Here is a 21,958-nt window from a genome sequence, read left to right as displayed (position 1 = left end):
TATTTTGGTGTCAACAGCTAAAAATGGGGTAGCGCAATCGCCCGTTCTTTTTTTCCATTGTGAGTGCCCTATCTCAAGAAGTAATGCTACGTTCTGGTTGAAATTTGGAATATATGTGAATCCATATGTAAACAGGTTTTGGTTCAATTTTGACGCCAATCGCTCCAAGAGGTGTTAATTTTTTTTTTTTTTTTTTTTTTTGAGCAATCACGATTGCTTATTGCTTTCATTTGACAGTCTTTGGCGTTGTGGTTCCTTTTTCAGCTTGGACCAGGGCTGCAGCACCACCGTCCACCGGCGGCGGCGCAGCTGGTCCTGAGCACTGTCCACTGGAATCCACTTTTGCTGGGCCATGTCCTACACACGCATGGTCATATACACTCCCCTACGTGCGCACGCCTTTACACACATACACGCGCCTACGTGCACACACATAAGCCTACACACACAACTATACACACTTAACCACACAGGAGGAAGGACATGTTTGGGGGGGGGAACCATTTCTAGAAACAATAACTCTAATCAGTAGGGTCTTGTCGCAACTCGTGATTGCGAAAAACATAATTTGAATTCAAAGTTTCGGAATTCAAATAGAATTATTATTATTTTTTTTTTTTTTTTGCGAATAAAAATAGCTTTATTAATGCAACAATAAGAAAGATAAATCGTAATAGATTGTCGTCTGCGTATTTCTCGTGATTTTAATTGTATGGAAATGATCGGAAATATTATCTCAATGATTTAAAATTTTTAACTGTTGCCATCTTATGTTTGTTAACAAATAAAATATTTGTAATTAATTCAAGCAAGGCTTTTAAAATAACTTTCAATTTTCGCTCTTTGCTTTGCTTTTGAAATAATTTAGACATTGGGATAGTCGTCAAGTTTTTGCATGTGTAATTTTGTTTTTGTTGGGAATATTGCTTCCTCGTCAAGCATGGGGAGGGATCAGAAAAAAAAAAGAAAAATATAGAAGAAAGTTTCGTGATGGCCACAACATACTAATTCTTAAGTGCTGTTATAAAACTAAGTTTCTCTGGTTGAAAAGCCTATCGATTTCAAGTTAAACAATGCCATTTCACAGCCACGTACATTATGTCACAATCTATCGATATGTCCATTATATTAGTAAAGCTCATTACAATATGTATTCAAAAATCAACATACCTCATAGTTAATGAATATTATTAAATCTCTTTACAATATGTATGCAAAAACCAACATACCTCATAGTTAATGAATTTGGTGGAATCAGCCAAGTCCATTTCCTCAATTTTGGGTGGATTGTCGATGGTAGCAAGAGCCAAGCATCGCAGAGTGTCGCGTCCAGTACCATAAATTTTAGTGGTGTCAATAATTTTATTCATCATGGCAGATGTCATTGGTACTTTGGTGTTTCCAACACGAACGTGGCTGCACCTGTCCAACACTCCCTCAGGGGCACCCTGTAAAAAAATTATTGATGCAAGTTGTAAGTTGTTACCTGGAAGTCGGCTAAGTTAGTTTTGTCACGTAGAAATTGAAACTGTAAGCATTTTGTTAGAGATGATTACACGCTGGATAAATGCTTCAATATGACTAAAGCTGTAATCACTGATCATGACTCCAATTAGATACATAGTAGGGTGGTTCGAAAAAGATTTTTTTTATTTCAGAATCGCGTTACCTCTCAAAAGTTGTAGTTTAGCATCCTCAATTGGGAAATTTTTTAAAAAATTCTCAGTTGATAGCTTCAGTTCGCGCATGAAAATTTGAAAAAATATGGCAAAAATTGATATTTTCCGAGAATAATGAAATTAGTTTTTTTTTTCTATTTCTTCACAACGCAACAGCCATAAATTATCAGTATATAGCGTAGTTTGAACCTAAAAAATATTTTATAGCTTTGAAATAAGATCTTTGCATATGCCTTAGATTGGGCAGGAGATTTTTGTCCATTTGAAGGCATATGCGCAAACGTAAGATCTTATTTAAAAGCTATAAAATATTTCTTTAGGTTCAAATTACGTATGTCCTGACAAATGGCTGTTGCCTTACAAAAATATAAATAAACTAATTTTATTACTTTTTGAAAAATTCAGTTTTTAGCATATTTTTTCAAACTTTCAGCCTCATGCGCGAACTGAAGATATCAAACTTAGAATTTTTTCTATATTTTTTCCTAATTAAGGATACCAAACTACAACTTTTGAGAGGTAACGCGATTCCGAAATTTAAAAAAAAAAATCGATTTTTTCGAACCACCCTAATACATATGTATTTGTAAACATTCAGACGATTCAAAATGGTATCATCCAACTACAATATATTTCATACCTTGACGAACATCTTTGGTCCAGATCCGAGTCGAGAGACCTTGGTGGGGATGCAATAGGAGCTCATGGATTTGCGATCTCTTGAGAATTCAAGAGTGAATTCCTTCTTCCACATGCTCTGGATTCCATGGTTGACGGTGAGGGCAGCATCGCGTCTGGATTTGCCACTCTTATCGAAATTCCATGGGTTCAGTTTCTCGGCCAAAACAATCAAGGCAGTCTCAGTAGCTTCACCTACTTTTTCGAAGGCTTGTTTGTACTGCGAAAAGAACAAAATACACTTATCACTTTCCGCAGTGAATGCAGCAAGTGGAAGTTGAATTCTTTAAATTTTATGATCAACGCTTGAGCAAGCAAGCATTAGTATGAGTATTTTTAGTGATAATTTTACCTCATTGAAATCGATGCTGGAATCATTGCACAAGGAGCAAATAGTGGCCAACTCATACAAAGCTTCATAGTCAGAGGTCTTAGCCTTGGCTCCATTAATGAAGCTGAAATGAGAATCATTATGAGCATTAAATGCTTTTGTTTTTCAAAATTAATTAAAAAAAATAGTCCTAGACCAACTTTTGGGTCATTAACAGAGAGGGAGAAGTACGTTGGCTACCTAGTTAGATTGGCAAATAGCTTTTATTTCGGTCATTGCCGATTGCATTGCATTACGGAACGAGAATAGTGTGCATAGACTTCTGAAACACACTTCTTTAAAGAGTTAGTTCTTTGTGAGAAGTGAAAATGAGAGGAAGCGATGAAGTTTAGGTAGCTAAGTTAATTCTTGGCAATTGATGCAATTTATTTACAAAATTTAATTTAAAAAGTCGACAAAAACCGAAACGCATTTTTATGTAGACTTATTGTTCACGAAAGACAAAAAATGGCTGGCTGATTAAACCAAAATGAAGAGAATTCAAAATTCTTAGTTTCCCGTGCAACAGAAATATCTGCAACCGATATTATTTCCCTTAGTAATGATTTATTGATCTGTATGTTTGTATTTGGTAGCGATTAAAAAGTGAACATATTTTCTAATGAAAAAGCTTAGACGCGGTTGCAAAGTTAATCTTTCTTTATTTATCTTTTCCTATTCAGATTGTAATTTTTATGATGAGGCAAATTTTGACTATAACTCAGTTTTAGTTTGTTGTTTCTGACTTTGAAAGCTCAAGTATTAGGGGGAAAAAGTGTTTCTAGTTCAAAGTTCCGGAAAAAATAACAGGTTTCGAATTTCAATAAAAGTATCCGCAAAATGTTTGAAAGATTAACTTTAATTATTTCTTTCATATTAACTAATAGTTTTTTTTACGTTTTTTTTTCAGAAAAGTTTAAATTGTTGAAAAGATGTAAGATGTATAAGAAATAAGTTGCAACATAGTTAATTGAGAGAAAAAAATAACGGATGTTAAAAACCGATGTTTTAATGCGAAAAATTAGGCTTGTTTCGTTTCAGACGAACTTTTTGTTGGTCTCAAATATTCAATATCTGAATTAGCAGTTTTATCTACAAAAAAAGCTCAACAATGATAAAACGGTTAAAATATAGGTGTGTCGCCGTCTCACGTACGTTTATTTATCAGTTATTTATCAGTTGAGGTTTTACTATTTAATGCAAAAAAAAAGTACTTCGCATTACTTTATTTAGCTCGACTTTTTTCCTAAATGCGTCAATATGATATATTATGTCATACAACTTCCCAATATTGCAGGGCTAATACTCACACATCGCCAATGGGTTCATAAGTTGATCCAGTAGCTTCAAATTCAAAGAATTTGGGGTCATCAGCCTTTTCAACAATGAAAAACTGAAAGAAAAATACATCGTTAAACCATCTGCATTGATATTAAAATTCTGAATGTGATTGTTAGACTACGTATTATGCAGCAAAAAGCTATTTCAATAGGTTTAACACACGAAAGAAATGTATAAGCAATCGCACCTTCAACTACGTTCTATGTCAACTTCGAACTAGTGGTGCGACATCGATGGCAAAACATCGATGTTTCAAAACATCGATGTTGGAAATTAAAACATCGATGGTATTGATACATCGACCAAAAAACATCGATGTTTCTGAACATCGATGTTTTAAAACAACGATCTTTTTGTCGATATTTAACTTACATTTTTTAGTATACTACACTACAAACTTACATAGATGATAATCTCTAACAAATGTTTCTTAATGGATCAGGGAATTCTTTTGGCATTGCGTCTAATTTAAGCAATACAAAAGAATACGAACCCCACGAATATATTGAAACTATTGAACTGCAAATCATAAACACAATTTAATAGGAATAATTTCGCAACATCTTGGTACTATAATAAGACAAAAAATGATAAGACATGCAACAATTAATACAAACTAGTTAAATCTGTGAAAAAATATATCATAGCACTTACAGTCAGTTGTATGATGAGAAAGAGTTGTGCAAATTATATTAAAAGTACAAAAATAATTCTGACAATTATTATTAAGAGCAAGAAATATGTTTTGAACTGTTAGTGCAATATAATTAAACACAAATTGTGAGTAATTGAGGGACGGCTTGTTGAGGTTAGACGCAGTGGCGGATACAAGTGAGGGGGTCAAGGGGGTCATAACCCCCCCCCCCCCAACAGTATTTGAATGTTTGCTCGAAAAAATAAAAAACTTGATCGAAATCGTAAGAAGTGTATACAAGGAGGAGGGGGGGATCATGGGGGTCATGGCCCCCTCCTCTCATCAAAATCTGCGACAATACTTTGTAATCTGTTTCAAGGTTCATTGCATTTGAGTAGTGAAAATGACTGCTTGAAAAAAAAAGCAGGACCGAAACCATAATAAGAAACAGTAAATGGTTCTCGATTTTTTTGGGGGGGGGAGAGGGGTATTAACTGTCACTTTTCTATTTATGGCGTATGTATTTAAAATATGTAGACAGTAAAGATAGCTTTTCTTGAGACATTTAGTCTGCGGCGCTGACTTCAGGAGCCAGTATAATGAAAAATAATAAAGAAGTGTCTGACGCCCGTTTGCTTTTTATAAGCAACAAATTTAATCAACGATAGTTTTTGTAAAACCATATCCAAAGCTTCAGGCATCGCTTCAATCGATAAAACATTTGAGTCCGTAAATATTTTTTTTCTGTAAAGTCTCTATAGATTAGAATTTCTTTCTGTTGTAATTTTTTGATAATTCAGTTTTTAGTCGTGCTGAGTTTATTTTTAAATGTGCTGTAAATAGTTTATTAGTTTAAATCAGTGTTTAGGATTTATTATCGTGCAAGAAATGTAAACTTTTGAGTGTCGTGTTAGACCTCATTATACATAGGTTCTTGCAGGGGTGCCCACCTAGGCAATGGCGGATACAAAAAGAGGGTCATAGGGGTCATGACCCCCCCCCCCTAAAACGTCGACAATATTATCCGTTCGCATTGTATTCAAACACTTTATGGATAAAATGTAAATGATTTCAGTTTTTGTTTCAGTTTTTGAATTTTTTTTTAAAGTAAATACTTGAAATACTACTTCTTTTAATTGTTTATAAAATTTATTCGTGAGGGTTTTGTCCTATTCGGTGCCATATCCCTGACCGATGTGGTATTTTTTAAACACCTAAGCTGTTTCAGAAATTTTTCTTACCAAAAACCATAAGTGTATTCATGGAAGAGGGGTGAAGGTTAGCATGAGCCCCCCTAAAATGTTAGTCTGTATCCGCTCCTGGGTAGACGATAAGTAACCCCCAATATTTGGTGGTTAAGCGCATTTCTCTTTTCGCTGACTATTCCACCAGGCAGAGAAAAAACAAAAGTCGCCATCACTATCAAATACTTCGACACAACTTTTAACAGTTCTGAATTTGTACAGTTATAATATTCACCGTAGTAATATATTAGGATTCTCCTTTAGTTTAAGAATTGTAGTTATAGAATCGATTGCAAGTTCTGGCAACAGACTACCAGTGTCGAGTTCTTCCAATAGCTTTGACCTCTTCTTCACCCTCCAGTTATCTTTTACCATCTTGTAGTGATCATCCCAAAGATCATCCTTTACACAGAAAAATCGATATTTTTAAATGTGCGCAAATAAATGAAATTTTTGTAGCAATTCCATACGTAAACTTAATTACTTGGCGAGAAAATTGGAGCAAATTTTACTATAATTTTTAATTATAATACAAAAACATCAACATCGAAAAAACATCGAAACCAAAACATCGATGTTTCCAAAACATCGACATCGATGTCGCACCCCTACTTCGAACGGAATTTTCCGATTCCACTGAGATTTTTTTCTCAACTACACAGAAGGTTACTTACAATGGGTTACCAATATTTCTTTATGTCCGTCGCGTTTTCACTCGTTTCATAATCTATTTCGATGGATTAATTTTATCCATATAGATTTCTGCATTGCAGTTTTCAGCAATTACGGAAATAATTCAGAAACAAAGAATTAGTGCGGCTATTGCGTTTTTAAAGCATTGAAATGGAAAAAAAAGAGAGAAAGAGAGAGAAAATATTGTAGACATGGGGCTTCTTCCGAAGAGTATAACTTGGATCCTATAAGAATGTGATGCGAGAATTAGCAACAAGTAAAGACTTTTTTTGAATGATTTTTTTTAAATCAGATATTACCAAAATATTGTAAACTACTTTAACCCTTTATGACCCAAAGCAAATCAAAAGACCCATAAAAAATGCCTAAATTTTCAGTAATTAGGACTTTTTCACGTCCTATTTTTCTCGCCTTAAATTTATTTCTCACCTCCAAATTTTTAATAAAAAAAATAATAGAGAGTTTCTAACGCATTAAGATATGTAAAAAATAAGTATTCAACTCTTTTTCAAAATATAAAGGAATTAAGGTCATGAAGGGTTAAAATAGAAATATAATAAATCTTCACGAAAGTGGAATTATTCATTCTTTGTATACTATGCTAGACACTTACAAAAATCCCCTTTTGTGTCAATTAGCAATAAAAAAAAAAAAGAATAAATTCTGTAAAAGTTGTTTTTCCGCCAACGGAGTATTCAGACAGAGAAAACAACTGACACTCGTACGGGTAACGCTTTTAGAAAGAAATTTAACTCCTTATTGCTAAACTTTTAATTAATTTGTGTCATTCTCTAGAAATGATGAACGTTTTCAGACGCTGTTCTTCGGCTGGAATGCTTTCATTACGAAAATCTTGGAGATTATATCATGTAAAACGGGCCTCGAATGAACTTAATAAACTTAGTTGTCAAACATAAGTAAATTTGCAATTTTGAATTATGTCTTGCGCAATAAAATGAAGACTGAAAAGAGAGCGTTACGCTGTTGAACATCATTCGTCATATTTTAGAAATTTGAAACAACGTATAGTGGCATTAGTTACGAAAATATAAATAAAGTATAAAAAAACCAACAAAAAAAAAAAAAACTGAACGACAGGCAAAATTAAAAGCTTCGCAACGAGCGTTTCACACAAAAAGGGGGGCTAAACTGTTAAATGCAGCGATTAATCACTAAGTTTAAGACGCTTTCTGTATTATGAGGTAATTCAGCGTGTTTTACGTGTAGAAAATGCGATTAGATAATGAGATTAATAATTTAATCTCATTTGTTATGTAATAGAAAAAAAACACACCTGAAAAATGAATTTTTGCAAAGAGTTGTACTCTTTATTTCGGGGTACAAAAAGTACACCCTTTTGAAATTGACTTTATAAAAAGGAGGGTTGCCAACTGCTCCGCAAAAATAGCGAAACTCCGCAGCTCCGCAAAGAAGTTATTTGCTCCGCATTTTTCGTTCGACCTTCATTCTGACCAGGGTTATCAAAGATTTTAATAAAATTAAATTTATTATTATATTTTCTTTCATTATTATGACAAGCATGTAAATATAGGAAATCAAAGATGCTTATATTCAAAGCATGACATGATATTTAAAGCTGTTTTATTATTTAAAAAAAATATGCTTGTGCTTAAATTGATTATCACAGCTGAAAAAATTTTTTAGATAAGAGGTTTGATTTTTTATGTTGATTTTGAAACGAAATACTGAACTGCTCCGCAAAATTTAAAAATGCTCCTCAAATAGTTTCTCTAAGGTTCGCAAGCCTGTAACAAATGGAGCGCTTACATAACGGGAAGAATAGCACGCTTTTTGAAATTTATATTATTAAAATTTTCAGTTTTAAAAACAAGGTATTTTTTAAAAATTTCTGATGAATGTCTTCAAAATCTAGAAATAGGTTGAAACAAACTGGCAGAGAAAATACACCTGTACTCTAATGTGTTTCATTGAAAATTGCCACCAAATTCATCACTCAACTTAAAAGAATTCTCTAAGAAGTGAGGCTGGAAGTACAAGGTCAGTTGCAACTAATACAGACGTAACCCATGCTTATTTGAACTGTCAATTATTCCGCCCCCAAGCGAGCAAAGACTTCCAAGTCAGCACTTACCCTGCTGACAGACATCTGGTTGGTGGTGAGTGTGCCAGTCTTGTCAGAGCAAATGACAGATGTGCAACCTAGGGTTTCTACAGAGGGAAGAGACCTCACAATGGCATTTTTCTTGGCCATACGCCGGGTACCTGGAAGAAAAGCAGATATCGAACTTAGCGTACAGTAAATGTGCAAGCAAAGGATAAGACTGGAATGAAGAACGTAACAGTAGAACATGACCTTCTGAAGTTTAGGGTTTAAAAATAATTTTAGCTTAATTTTATATTGTGTGAAAAATTATCAATATTTCTCTGTGTGAAAATATGAATACTGCCGTAAATAAAGCCCAAACCGCCAATAAATTACAGCAAATAACTGTTTAAATGGTACAATGGAGAATCTTCATCAATGCAAAAACACTGAGAATTAGAAGTGCTGAATCGGAAATCAACCAATAACTTGTAAAACTCTTTCGTAAAATACATTTTTGGTCGATGACATTGGTGGTATAGCTCAATCAAATATGTATTGGACACTTACTCTATTCTAAAATTAATATTTCTCTGCTGAAAAAAATGACGTTTTGATGAAAAAACTATACTTTCAAACGTCACGTGATAGTGAATCAGGTAGTCGTTCAGACTATCTGAATCACCTCATCATATTGGAACTACAGTTATCCTTCTACTTGTCATAAATTTCTTAATAGGAATAACATTAAAGCATAAAGTTTGGAGGTGTGACTGATATCTTGGTGCTGCAAATGACACCACAAAGTTTTCTAGCAGAATCGAATCTAATTTATCTATCTCCTTCTGCACCTGATAGGAACATGGACCAGCATGCTCCCTAATATTACATGTGGAAAGTTTTAAAAATTATATAAAATTAAATATCTTTAGCATAGAGACTACTAACTTATGGTAAATTTATGTTATTTTAACAGATAATAGCTTAATGTGCAACAGGAATGTTCGTGGTGTTGAAGGAGTTAAGGAGATGCTATATAATACTTGAATTGACGAGGTTGTGTAAAAGAAATAGTAGAGATTCAAAATCAGCATAGACACTGTAAATTGCAAGATTACTTTAAAGGAGATTATGAAGAGAATTAGAGGAGTTTCAAGTACCTAAAGCTAAGCAAGTTGTGATGACAGCTGGCAGACCCTCTGGAATGGCAGCTACAGCCAGGGCTACAGCAATCTTGAAGTAGTATACAGCACCCTACGAGAAAACATGCCATTGATGAGGCAAAGGAAGAAAACTAGAACTACACTGTATAGTTTTAAGGATAAGTACTTAAAATACATATTTTTTTCTGATAGAATAAAGTAGACGCAGTATTTCAATGCATTTGACACAGGTAATAAAGCAAACTTTAAAAGTAACTTTTGGACACAAGATTAAGTTTTCTAAAAGAAGATAAAATGGTCTTTTCACATTAGAAGGTAAAACCACTCGCTCATTTTTAATCGAAGAATTTGCCCATCGGGATAATCCAACACTTTATGGATTCTTTTGCGATTTTATTGCAAATAATTACGCCTTACTATCACTTCCTTTTTTTTTCTTTTTTTGAACAATCACACTTAGGGAGTTGACCATTTTGACATACTATCATCAATCATCTTTGAGTTAACGGTTTAGAATATATCCGACTCTTGGCTTAACAACATAGTCTATTAAACGTCAAATTTCATTCGAAAATGTTTTTCTTAATTAATAAATGCGCCATTTTGAACAAAAGTAGTGTTTATAGAAAGATAGATTATGCATGATCTGAACCGCACAATTCCGCTGATTAATCAGCTGCATGATTCCGCTGATGCTATGACTTAACGGAAATATTTTCGTTGGGATTCAATTTGAGCTCGCGAGAAAAGCTCCATGAAGACCGACCCTTTCTTCATTGTCACGTGACAAGCCTTTACATTTTCCGTGGCGCAATAATTCATAAGTGATACTTTGTTACTATTGGTTTAGTTATGCCAGAGTTGTACAAAGCACTTCTCGCCAAAAAATCAACAAATAGCATCTTAATTCCAATAAACTAATGGGCGCTATGTTATGTCTTATAACAATTAAACAAAAACCTGTTTTTTGTTGGCGATTGATAGGCAGCCCTGCGTCATATGTATCAGATGTCTGCTCTAAGTTATAACATAAAGCTAGATATATCTTCACCTTAATCCATGATCCTCCGTGAGCGGGATCGTTGAAGTGTCCGATGTTGATGGCCCAGACAGCGACGCAGATGATGGAAATGACCTTGGACAGCTGCTCACCGAACTCGTCAAGCTTTTGTTGAAGAGGGGTCTTCACTTCCTCGGTCTCTGTCATCTCAGTCCTGATCTTACCTGATTAGGGAAGAAAATGACTTTGTCAAAACTCCCGTGTCTTAAAATTTTCTAACACTACCTAATGATTTAAATATTATTTCAATTTTTAAGCTCGAACGAGCTTAGAGCGTAAAAATTGAGCGTTAATAACATAAGAGCACTCTTAAAATTATTCTAATGCAGTGGTTTCCGTACCATTCTAAGGGATTTTCTCGAACATGTCAAGACCTCCCAAGTGTCAGGATGTTCCGCGGATTAGCCATACTTGGTGTATATATATACATCCATTTTATTTAAAATTATACTTTTATTTCGCCCTGCTGGTGGCGTGATGGTTAGGCGCTGGCCTTCTACGCCTGTGGACTCAAGTTTTGGCCTGGAGTGGCCAATCGGTGGATTTTCGAGATGCAGAAAATCATCAACGCCCATCGTATGATTATGCGGCATGTAAAAGATCCCTTGGGTATTCGTTTGGCTTAGAATATCCCTCGGATAAATTAAATTCTTAATGCAATTTCGTATCAAAAGAGAGCCCAGGTGCCTCCATCTGGTGGAAAGTGGGCGTCCAAATTATCCGTGCCATTTAAAGGCTAAATAGCGTTAGAACGCAGCCCCCATTAGAAAAAAAAAACTTTTATTTCAATTTTTTAGTTTATTTACTTTTTATTCTTTAGTCACAACTTATTTCAGATACTTTTTTTCCTTCGCAAAACTAAGCAAGATTTTGGATAAGTAAACATTATCATCTGTAAATTATATTGCAGGTTTTATAACGTATTTAAATAAAACTTAAATTTAAAATCTAGAACATATTCTTTGAGCCTTTTAGAAGTCATTGCTTCTTTACAATTTGCTAAATGAGATTTACCTTCATTTAATTTTGGCATATTTTAATTTCTATATTTCATTGAATAGAAACAGGAATTGAAAAGTATATTTACCAATAGCAGTGTCCAAGCCAGTTCCAATAACAATACCACGAGCCTTGCCGGCGGCAATATTGGTACCCTAGATTTTTAGAAAAACAAGATTTAAGTTAGTTGACGTACAATACAACACTTTTCATGTTTCCTTATTTTACTAAATAAAATAAATAACGCTTGAATTTCAAAAACATTTTGCTTATTAACTGAATATCTATGGAATTTTATGAAAATCAGAATGTTCGGTGAGGGTTTGGAACCAGACTACGATACAACCCACTGTGATTTTAAAAAAAAATGGTTCTCCAAATATCAAGTATTAGATATTAACTACTGTAAATGCTTATTTTTTAAAAAACACAATATGAAAGAAACATTTTCACTAAAGAGAAAAACCTATGCAACTTAATAATCTAGAGCAAAATTAAAATAAATATTAAAACAACACATGTTGAATACAGAGAAAGGCATATTTGAAAAATTAGTTTTCAATAATGGACACAGAAATCCACGTAGATTTTAATAATGTACATTTTAATACAAAAATTGTTCTTCCCCCTTCAATTTTTGTAATAATCTGATTTCTTTGAAATGAGGTATCCTGATGTTTCTATTTTACGGGTCAAAAAAATCAACAACAACATTTTTGTAAAAAAACATGTTTAGATATCATTTTGATTATAATATGATAACTGATAGTTCTCCTACGTATAACAACGTAAATCGTAAAAGTTACAGAAATAACGATGCTTAAAATACAACATTAGTGAAACATTAATATAATATTGATGCAACAAAAGGGTTTATTTTTGAAAGCAAGATTTTTGAAACCATAATGTCACTGAAGCTGTTCTTAGCGCGGTCGCTCAAACCCGAATGACATACTGACTATTATTTTTCAACACCGATTTGACGATTTGGCTTTTCTTTTTCTTTTCTTAACAATTAACGAATTTCCATCAATATGTAGTTTGTCTACAGAAAGGCAACTGTAGCAACACAAATACAGAATTTTTTTTTGAAAATCCTATTTTTCAAGAATAAGTGGGGTACATTTATTTAAACTAGTATTTCTTAAAAGTACTTTTTATACATTCTTAGTACATTTTTAAGTTTAAAGTATTTTTAAGCATATTTTTAAGTTAAAGTATTTTTTAAAAGTGTTTTAAAGTGCATTTTTCAGTATTCTTTTAAAAGTATTTTTAAAGTATATTCCAAGCATTTTCTAAGCATTTTTAAAGTATTTTCTAAGTAATTTATTTATTTATTTATTTTTTGAAAAATAAAACAATACAAAGCAAAAATAATAAAATAAATAATTAACATTTTATTTCCAACTACCAAAATAAGTTAATCTTCAAATGATTTGCTTTCATTTAGTTCATTAACCAAACTAAAATTTATCTCCCTTTTAAGAGAATGAGACAGAAAACAGAACACATCTAAACGTGGACGGGATGGATTGATGAGATTTATTTTCTTCGACTTACTGAGAAAAGGAGATTTTTCTTGTCTTGATTGACAGCCCTGGGATCTGGAATGGGGTCTGTGTGCTTGATGACGGAAACAGATTCACCTGCAAGTGGAGAAAGGAGAGAGTCAGACACAGAAACAAGAAGACGTTGAAAAGTTTACTTTGGCTAAGAATGTACTCACCAGTCAAAATGGACTGATCAACCCTCAGAGTAGTGGAATAAATTTTCATTAACCTAATGTCGGCTGGAACTTTGTCTCCGACTGAAAATAGGGGGAAAATATCTATTTATTTATTTTCTGCAGTTTTGGAACATTTATAAAATCATTTCTCTGAAAACATCTTTTCTTGTTCTTTTTTTATAATTTTTATATGTAGTTTAACACCTCAATGCTTCCAGAAGTTATAATTTCACAAAATTTCAGCCTATCTTTTGAGAGTTTTTACTCACACTAGATATAAAGGATCCCCAATGAATCAGAATACTTTGAAAATTATTCCATTATACATTGTGTAATCTTCAAACAAGTAAATTACCTATGTAGCAATAAAGTGCACAATTGTAATATTAAATGAAACATACAATTTAAAAAACTCTAAATATATATGTACAAAGAAAAATAAAATCATTAATTAGTAGTAAAAAATTGAGCCCGATCGCCCGTAAAATGCAACAAAACACCCGTAAATAACATTTGCAGGAAAAAAAGAACCAATACGATTAGAAAATATTTCTCGTTAAAAAAAAAAACATCCGTTGGCGAACGGGAGAAAAATTATTATTTTGCAAAAGAAAAAGAACTAGTTAATAATTAGATTTAAGGGAAGTCTTTCGAATTCGACCTAAAACAGTAATAATTCAAATTCGAACTATTTCAGAAGCTTAAACCAAATTCCATGTTCGCTCTTTCGATTGGTTATAAAATTTTAAGTATGCAATTTTTTTTCCGCTCTATATTTGTGATAGAATGCTGCTTGCCCCCCCCCCTCCCTTTTTTAATTAATATCTCCGTTAATTTCACTTATATAAAGAATTAACCCAGAAAAATAAGTTTATTGAAAAATTCTTGCTTTTTTCATACATGGCTTGACCCGTAACCCCCGGCTGTTCTTGAGGAAATAACATACACAAACAAATGATAACAATGAAAGAAAATTACATTGCAAAAAGTGGCAACAACAAAAATTATACCCTAAGGTGGAAAAGTTCGAATAATGTTGCAAAGATAATTTGAACTAAATAGTTCCATTGTTTATGAGATTTTCATGATTATATAGTTCCAAGTTTTGTGAAGCAAACTTACCGGAAATTTCAACAATGTCACCAGGCACGATTTCCCTGGCTTTAATTTTTTGAACACCAGCTTTATCTAGCCTGACCACTTTGCCCATTTCTGGTTCGTATTCTTTTAAGGCTTCAATCGCACTTTCGGCATTCCTCTCCTGTGGAAATAAATATACAATTTTAGTCCAATATGTTCTTGAACAAACACACCTGGTAGTATGGAACAATGCATAAACGATTACTTTTGACCAGTGGTCGGAAGTAGCGTGCTACAAGTAGCGGCGCTGCTGTAGTAGCTACATTTTTCGTAGCTTGTAGCGTAGCGCACTACTTTTTTTTAAAAGTAGAGTAGCGCGTAGTTCGACAAAAAATAAATAAATAAATAAATAAATAAATGGTAGTTTGTAGCGGTTTCTGGAAACTACTTTAAACTTAAGTATAAAAAAAAACATTTTATTCAGCTGCGTAAGAAAAGGGGATGGTGTCCAGATGCAGACCCCTAGCATGATGTTCGAAATCAATTAATTGGATCCTACAAAATATAAGTTCCTATAAAATTAATTCCTACATAGAAAACTCAAGTTTCTCTCCGCTGTTTGAAGATGTTTTCCCAATCTAATCCATTTTATGTACATGTATGCCGATGTAAAATTTTAATGAAATTATGTGACTGCTTCTATTTACATTTTTCAAATAGCAGAATTGTAAAACCTTGAATCTTTCAACTTTTTAATGCTTTCTTCAACGAGTATTCGTAAAAAAAATTTAAAAAAGAAAAGGAAGAAAGATATGACAATTCAAAGTAATATTCTTTGTTCGAATGAGCTAATTTATTGATCTGAGCAACTTTTCGAATTTTTTTGCTTAATCCTCAAATGGTGTGTGTGTGTGTGTATTTTAATTTATTTATTTTTTAAAAAGTAGTGAAGTCGCTACTACATTTCAAAAGTAGTTTGTAGTAGCTACATTAAAAAAAAAGTAGTTGGAATTGTAGTTAACTGCATTTGTAGTAAACTTATTGTAGTTCGCAAACAAAAAAATGTAGTTTTTCCAACCACTGCTTTTGACCATTTATAAAAATCCTGCCATAATGTTATCTGCTTTGTTATTTATTTAGCAGCGTAAGAAAAGGGGATGGTGCCCAGATGCAGACCCCTAGCATGAAGTTCGAAATCAATTAATTGGATCCTACAAAATATAAGTTCCTATAAAATTAATTCCTACATAGAAAACTCAAGTTTCTCTCCGCTGTTTGAAGATGTTTTCCCAATCTAATCCATTTTATGTACATGAATGCCGATGTAAAATTTTGATGAAATTATGTGACTGCTTCTATTTACATTTTTCAAATAGCAGAATTGTATTGCACGCTTCCGCATAACTTTTTTTTAATAGTAAAAGTAGAGGACTGTGAGGCAAAGTGAGATAGTTAAGATAAATATTTTTTCAAAATAAGCAAATTGAAAATTTAAGCTGAAAACTACAGTACATAAAGGGAGGACAATGCATTTTAAACAGAGCTATAGTTGGGGCAAACTTAACCTGGCAGCTTTGCAGTGCTGTGATTAGGATCTGCATAGCCTTCACAATGCTGCCAGGTTGAGTTTTTCCCAACTGCAGCATTGAATTTTAACTTTTAATTTTTGGCTGTAAATTTGCACTTTCCAAAAAAAAAAAATTAATTTTACCCATGCCAAGGGGCAAAGTGCGAGTTAAAATATTTTTTCTAATGAAATATTTTCTATTTGATTATTTTTTTTTCTGATAAGTTAAAAAAAAGTGAACACACGAAAAAATTAATTGAAAATAAAAATTGTGAATTAATACAAAATAAATGAATTAATGAATGAACAAATAAATGCGTGAACAAATTTGTAAAGATGAATGAACAAGTGAATGATTAAATAGATTATTCTTTAAGAGTTTAATTATGAGACAGCAAATATGTGATGCAAAATACGTAGATATAAATATGAAATACAGAACAAAACTTGCAACTACAAACTATTTAGATCCCAAGAAGGATAAGGTGAAGAGCATTTGAGTTAATTTGCCTAAATACTTTCAGAAAAAATAAAAGATTTCACTATCTATGGTTGAGTATAAAGTTACAAAGACCATCGCGCGCTGTCCCTAAGTGGGTGCCACGAAGTATTCAAGGAATCAAAATATGTTACGTTGGAAGACTTGATCTATCAGAAATATTTGGGATTTCGCCAATATTTTTGATATGTGAATGTTGATATTCACCATTTAATGTTGACATGTACCCAAGGACGAATACCAGGTGGGGGGGGGGACACCGCTCCCTTGAGGGATCCTCACCCAGCATTTTTTTCTGAACTGAGGTCTAAAACGAAAGTGAATGCCAATCGTGATTTGACGTGAAGGAAAGGAACTGGGTCCGAATCTCCCTCCCGGAAACTTTTTGAAATTGAAGTTTCAAAATGTCAATTTTAGACGTTTTTTGGTGATGTTTGGAGACGGAGTATATTGGACTTTCCCCGGGCATTGTTCAAAATTTAAGTTTTAAAGACGCGATTGTAGACATCTCAGGTAGTGTTAGAGGAAGGAATGGGTTTAGTGACTTTTTTTCCATCTGTAATTTTTGGAAACTGAAGTTCCAAAAAGTGCAATTTTAGGCGACTTTCGATGATATTAAGTGTAGTGGGTTTCGGAACATTCCTTCGGAAATATTATATTCTTGAATTTCTAAAACGTAATTTTAGAATACCTCTATGAGCAGAAAAGGAAAGAAATGGGTTCTTTCATCTCTTTGGATAAATCTCTAAATTTTAGTTGTTTCAGAAAAAAATGATGTGGTACCCCCCCCCCCCCCCGCAGGTGTAAATAAGATACGTAGTAAGAGGTAAGCTAAAAAAAAAGCTATCGCCCCTTCCTTGAAAAATTTCTGAATCCGTCCTTGAATTTACCAGATATCAGACTTTTACAGTAACATATATGTACAAGAGATGAGCAAAGGCACAGTAAAAAATTTTAATTTTTCAAACGGTGCAACGATTTGGAAAAGTTTGGGAAACCCTGACTTAGTATATGAAAGGAAAATAGATGTTTTTTGCTACTGTAAAGGATGCAAATAATCAGGACCCTTTTTAAAAAAAATCATTTCCAAGGGAATGGAGAGGAGTAATTTAACATTTTGAGTCTTGATCATAATGCCCAAAACTGAATACAAATGACCTTGGTATTGAAACGTTTTAGGTGTTAAAATAAATAAAGAACCAAATGGAAACAAACAAATGTCATGTCTTATCTGAATTGTTACAAGGTCCTAAAAGTAGAAAACAGACGTAAAAAAAAAACTGCCTCAGTAGGCGAATTTCTGCAACTGTTTACGATATTCGTTTATACTCGACGTAGAAAAGCCCTGCCAGCATTGAATGATTGCTTGGACCCGTCTTTTAACAAATGGCCGCTGTTTTGTTTCGAAGCAACAAAGTCATTAAGTTTGAGAAAAAATAAAGGAGAACTATTCCGAGGGGAAAAAAAAGAACCTAATTTTGGGACGCTGAACATTTCCAGAACTAAAGGATTCCAGAATTCTGGCAAGGCGACAGGACAGGAGGCAGAATGTTTTTCAAGGACATGAAGGGGAATGGGTGGAACAAAAAGAAAGAACTCTAGCGCGCGAACATTCGGAGCTAAAGTCACCGAAAGAGACATACTTTTCCCCGGGAAACGGCATATAAATAGACAGCTGGGGCAACAGGCATTAATTGTAGGTTTTGGATCGGGAAGGAGGTAATATTTTGCACATTCGCCAAAGGACTTTTGGCAAGGGGTGCTGACCTAAATAAGGACATGACGGAGAGACACCACCGGGGAAACACGATAGACTAGCAGCAACAACAGCAGCTCATTAGTTGAGAGAACTAGTAATGAATTAAATTTAAATGAAGAGCAAGTATTATATTCTGCCATGGTCAGCTAAACGGTAGTATCTGCAGAAAAGAGTTTTCTGAGACATTTGAAGAAACGCATTTTGCATTCAATACCAACACTAGGGAAATGTTGGAATTTCAGGGGGTTTTTTCGCACTTTTTTTTCCAACGGAAACCAAACAAGCAAGCTTGTACAATAAAGCTAAGAGCAATATATGACAGAAGTGTAAAAAATTAAAAAAATTGCAGTTACCTGCCCACGGCAGTACGTTGTAAGCATTTTGTCACTTCCTTTCACACACTATCGACCAAAATATCAGTTTTTATATAATGTACTCTAAATACTTGAAAAGTACACTATTTAGCATCAAATAAGTGGAATTGAGATCCAAGGTCTGTACCAATAAGCAACTAAAACATCCATCATTAATTTCGAAATGTTCGTGCATTTATATAGAAATAGAGTCCAAATTCTGCGTCAAGTTTATGCAATAAAATAGGGATCTCACATATTTGGAGTCTTTTTAAAGTGTTTAGTGCAACAACCGGTACGTCTGTTAAAATGAAACTGCCCCATGTTCTGTTTAAAAAGCTTTTTTGGTTCAAAAATTAACAGAGAATGAGCTAATGAACATGCCATATTCTAACATTACAAATTACATTGCGCTCACGGGAAAGATAGAACAGAAGTAAACAAACAAGTTGTGTGAAGGCTTGCCACTATGACTAGTTTTGGAGATTTTTTCTGGAATTAAAAAAAAACAACAAAACATTATGATTCGCCGCCTGTTTCGCCCCACTTTGTTTTAGTCCATGCCAAACACGTGACTGACGACTCCAGATAGTGCACTTCTTTGTTTACATCCAGTCTATCTTTCCCATAAACGCAGCACAGACATCGAGAGAGCAAGGGCTTACCTGCCATACACCGACAATAGCGTTAGCGATGAGAATGAGAAGAATGACAAAAGGCTCGACGAAAGCTGTGACCTTAGAGCTCTCGTCTTCATGTTCCTCAAATAAAGCTAATACCTGAAAGAAATCAAAGTCATTGCACGAGTATACTAAAATACACACAAAATACCACTTTGGCTTCACGAATAAATCACAAACGATTAGTTCACAAAACTTTTAAACGCAAATTATTGTCACTAATATAACGGAAAGTAATCATTAGCCGCCTCGCGACTAAAGGTCTTACTTCGTAGAATAAATAAAGTACACAACTGGCCACTTTCTAAAAACCCAAAGGATATAGATAATGGGGTTGTTTCCTTCAATCAAAAGTACTACTTTTAGTCACTGAAATTGATAGAATAAAAAAAAAAAAGGTAAATTAATAAAACGGAGCGAGAAAATTTTCATCTTCACAACGCTTAATTTTTAATTAATTTTTTAAATGTCTGTTTTTGAAAACAAAGCGTGGTCTTTATGACGCCACAAATGATGTACTTTGGCGCATCTGCCTACCGCGTTTCCAAGTTATGATCATCAAAAAGCGAATTAAATATTCCGCTCTATGCTTGCTATCAACCATATCGTTACCAACTCATGTGAGTAAAGAAGCGAGTTAAATATTGTACTCTGCGAATAGTATCCGTGAATGGCATTTCATCCTTTGTGATGTCATCGGCAGAAGCGTAAACAATGAAAGCGCACCGATTAAAATATATTTTTTTTAATATTAAACTTTGTCAAATTGTTTAAAAATGGCCAAATCCTATGTTTTTAAAGCATGCTCTTGAAGAAAAAAGTACTTTTGAAATTTCGGAAACGACCCCATTATCACTTTATTGATATTGTTCAACAAATCATTTCTGTATCGTCGTACATTTTTTTGTGACGCCAAAACGATCCCAAGTACTCGCACGGTATTCCATAAGCTTCAGTTTTGAAAATCGTACTTACATTTCAGACTATTTTTTTTTAAACAAAAATTGATGGTTGAAGGAATATTAACTCTTACATTTCCACTTTTACTTATTTTTACATAGTAGAAGAAAGCATTACGATGGCGAAAATTTTTTCACTCAAAATTTTTAGCTAATTGTAGGACTTGCCATTTTCCCCCGTTTTTTTTTAAAAAGTCAGAAAATACACCTAAAGAAGTTATTTTTTTTTTTAAAGATAATAAATATTTAAAACCATTCTTTAACTTTTAAAAAACGTTGAAATGAATCTTAAACACTTTTTGAAAATATGTACTACTCAACGAAATTAAAATATTTTTTTCCCCTTTACCTATTCTAGTAAGAAGGAATCTAAAGTAAATTGTAATTTAAAAAAAATGCCTAATTTCATAGCCCTCAGTAACACCATTTCAAAAGTTAGTTTTAAAAATACGTAATTGTGAGTAAAATCACATTAAAAAACTTAAGTTTTTTTTAATAGAGAGAGAAAATCAAAATTCATAAGCAGACAAAACTGAAACTGGTTTCAGAAGCTTAAACATATACACAAAGAAAATTAAGGGAAAAAAGAGCATATATTAAAACATCAAAAAAAAAAAAAAAAAATCTTTGAAAACACTAAATAACTTACAAACAATGGTAAATATGTAACATAAAAGTTTTACTTTTACAAAACAATAATGGTATGATAAAAAAACTTAATGTCATAAAATAATAAAACGAAAACAAAAAGCATGACTTACAAATGAAATGATGGCTGCTAAAAGTAAGATTTTTACTAAGAGATCATCAAACTGTTCCAAAATAAGCTGTAGTAGGGACTTGCCTGAAATTGCATTACAAATATTAACGACCCTTGGCAAAATATTTGTAGTTCACTTTTTACACAGCTACTTTATAACAGTCTAAATTCAGGCATTTCAACATGCAAATAAATAATTTTTTCCATTTATTTTGATTTTAGGGGCATTTATAAGCACATAGTTGAATGTGTTTATAAAATGTAATGTGTAAATAATTTAATGTACAGGTAGGTCAATGTACAGGTAGTCATGCACACACATGTTGAATGTTACTAATATTGCGCACACACCAAAGATGCGTTAATGAACAGTATGGTAAAAAATAAAACTTTTAACAGCAAAAATTCTACGTTAAATTAAAGGAAACTTCAAAATTTTCCTCTTTTCACTTACAATTTATTTCCTTTAATTTGTAAAATTCCTTTAAAGGATTTTTTGAGAAATTTTACTGCTTAACGGTTTTTTTCTTGACGATAATCATGTAATTGATCTCGGTTCATAGTTTCGTTGATTTGGGTGTTGCGTTGATGTATTTATACTATTTAAGCTGTCTATTGTTCAATCTCGTTGCTTTTTTTCGGATGACTT

The 21,958-nt window shown here is 33.1% G+C and overlaps 1 protein-coding gene across 1 annotated transcript in view; it reads right to left on the bottom strand.

Annotated features, from left to right (window-relative positions):
* LOC129221361 (calcium-transporting ATPase sarcoplasmic/endoplasmic reticulum type-like) overlaps nt 1-21,958 on the bottom strand; it is an 89,616-nt gene that overhangs the window by 17,780 nt on the left and 49,878 nt on the right. The window contains exons 4-16 of the mRNA XM_054855831.1: nt 21,311-21,393; nt 19,576-19,689; nt 14,775-14,913; nt 13,653-13,733; nt 13,487-13,572; nt 12,015-12,081; nt 10,919-11,091; nt 9,865-9,958; nt 8,753-8,883; nt 4,038-4,120; nt 2,710-2,812; nt 2,320-2,577; nt 1,230-1,448 (exon numbers count right to left, since the gene is read on the bottom strand). Of these exons, the coding sequence (XP_054711806.1) occupies nt 1,230-1,448; nt 2,320-2,577; nt 2,710-2,812; nt 4,038-4,120; nt 8,753-8,883; nt 9,865-9,958; nt 10,919-11,091; nt 12,015-12,081; nt 13,487-13,572; nt 13,653-13,733; nt 14,775-14,913; nt 19,576-19,689; nt 21,311-21,393 (1,631 nt within the window). The remainder of the gene's footprint in view (nt 1-1,229; nt 1,449-2,319; nt 2,578-2,709; nt 2,813-4,037; nt 4,121-8,752; nt 8,884-9,864; nt 9,959-10,918; nt 11,092-12,014; nt 12,082-13,486; nt 13,573-13,652; nt 13,734-14,774; nt 14,914-19,575; nt 19,690-21,310; nt 21,394-21,958) is intronic.

This window comes from Uloborus diversus, chromosome 4 (genome assembly GCF_026930045.1).
Source record: "Uloborus diversus isolate 005 chromosome 4, Udiv.v.3.1, whole genome shotgun sequence".
Lineage (NCBI taxonomy): Eukaryota > Metazoa > Arthropoda > Arachnida > Araneae > Uloboridae > Uloborus > Uloborus diversus.
This window is presented reverse-complemented; position numbering and strand designations above follow the sequence as displayed.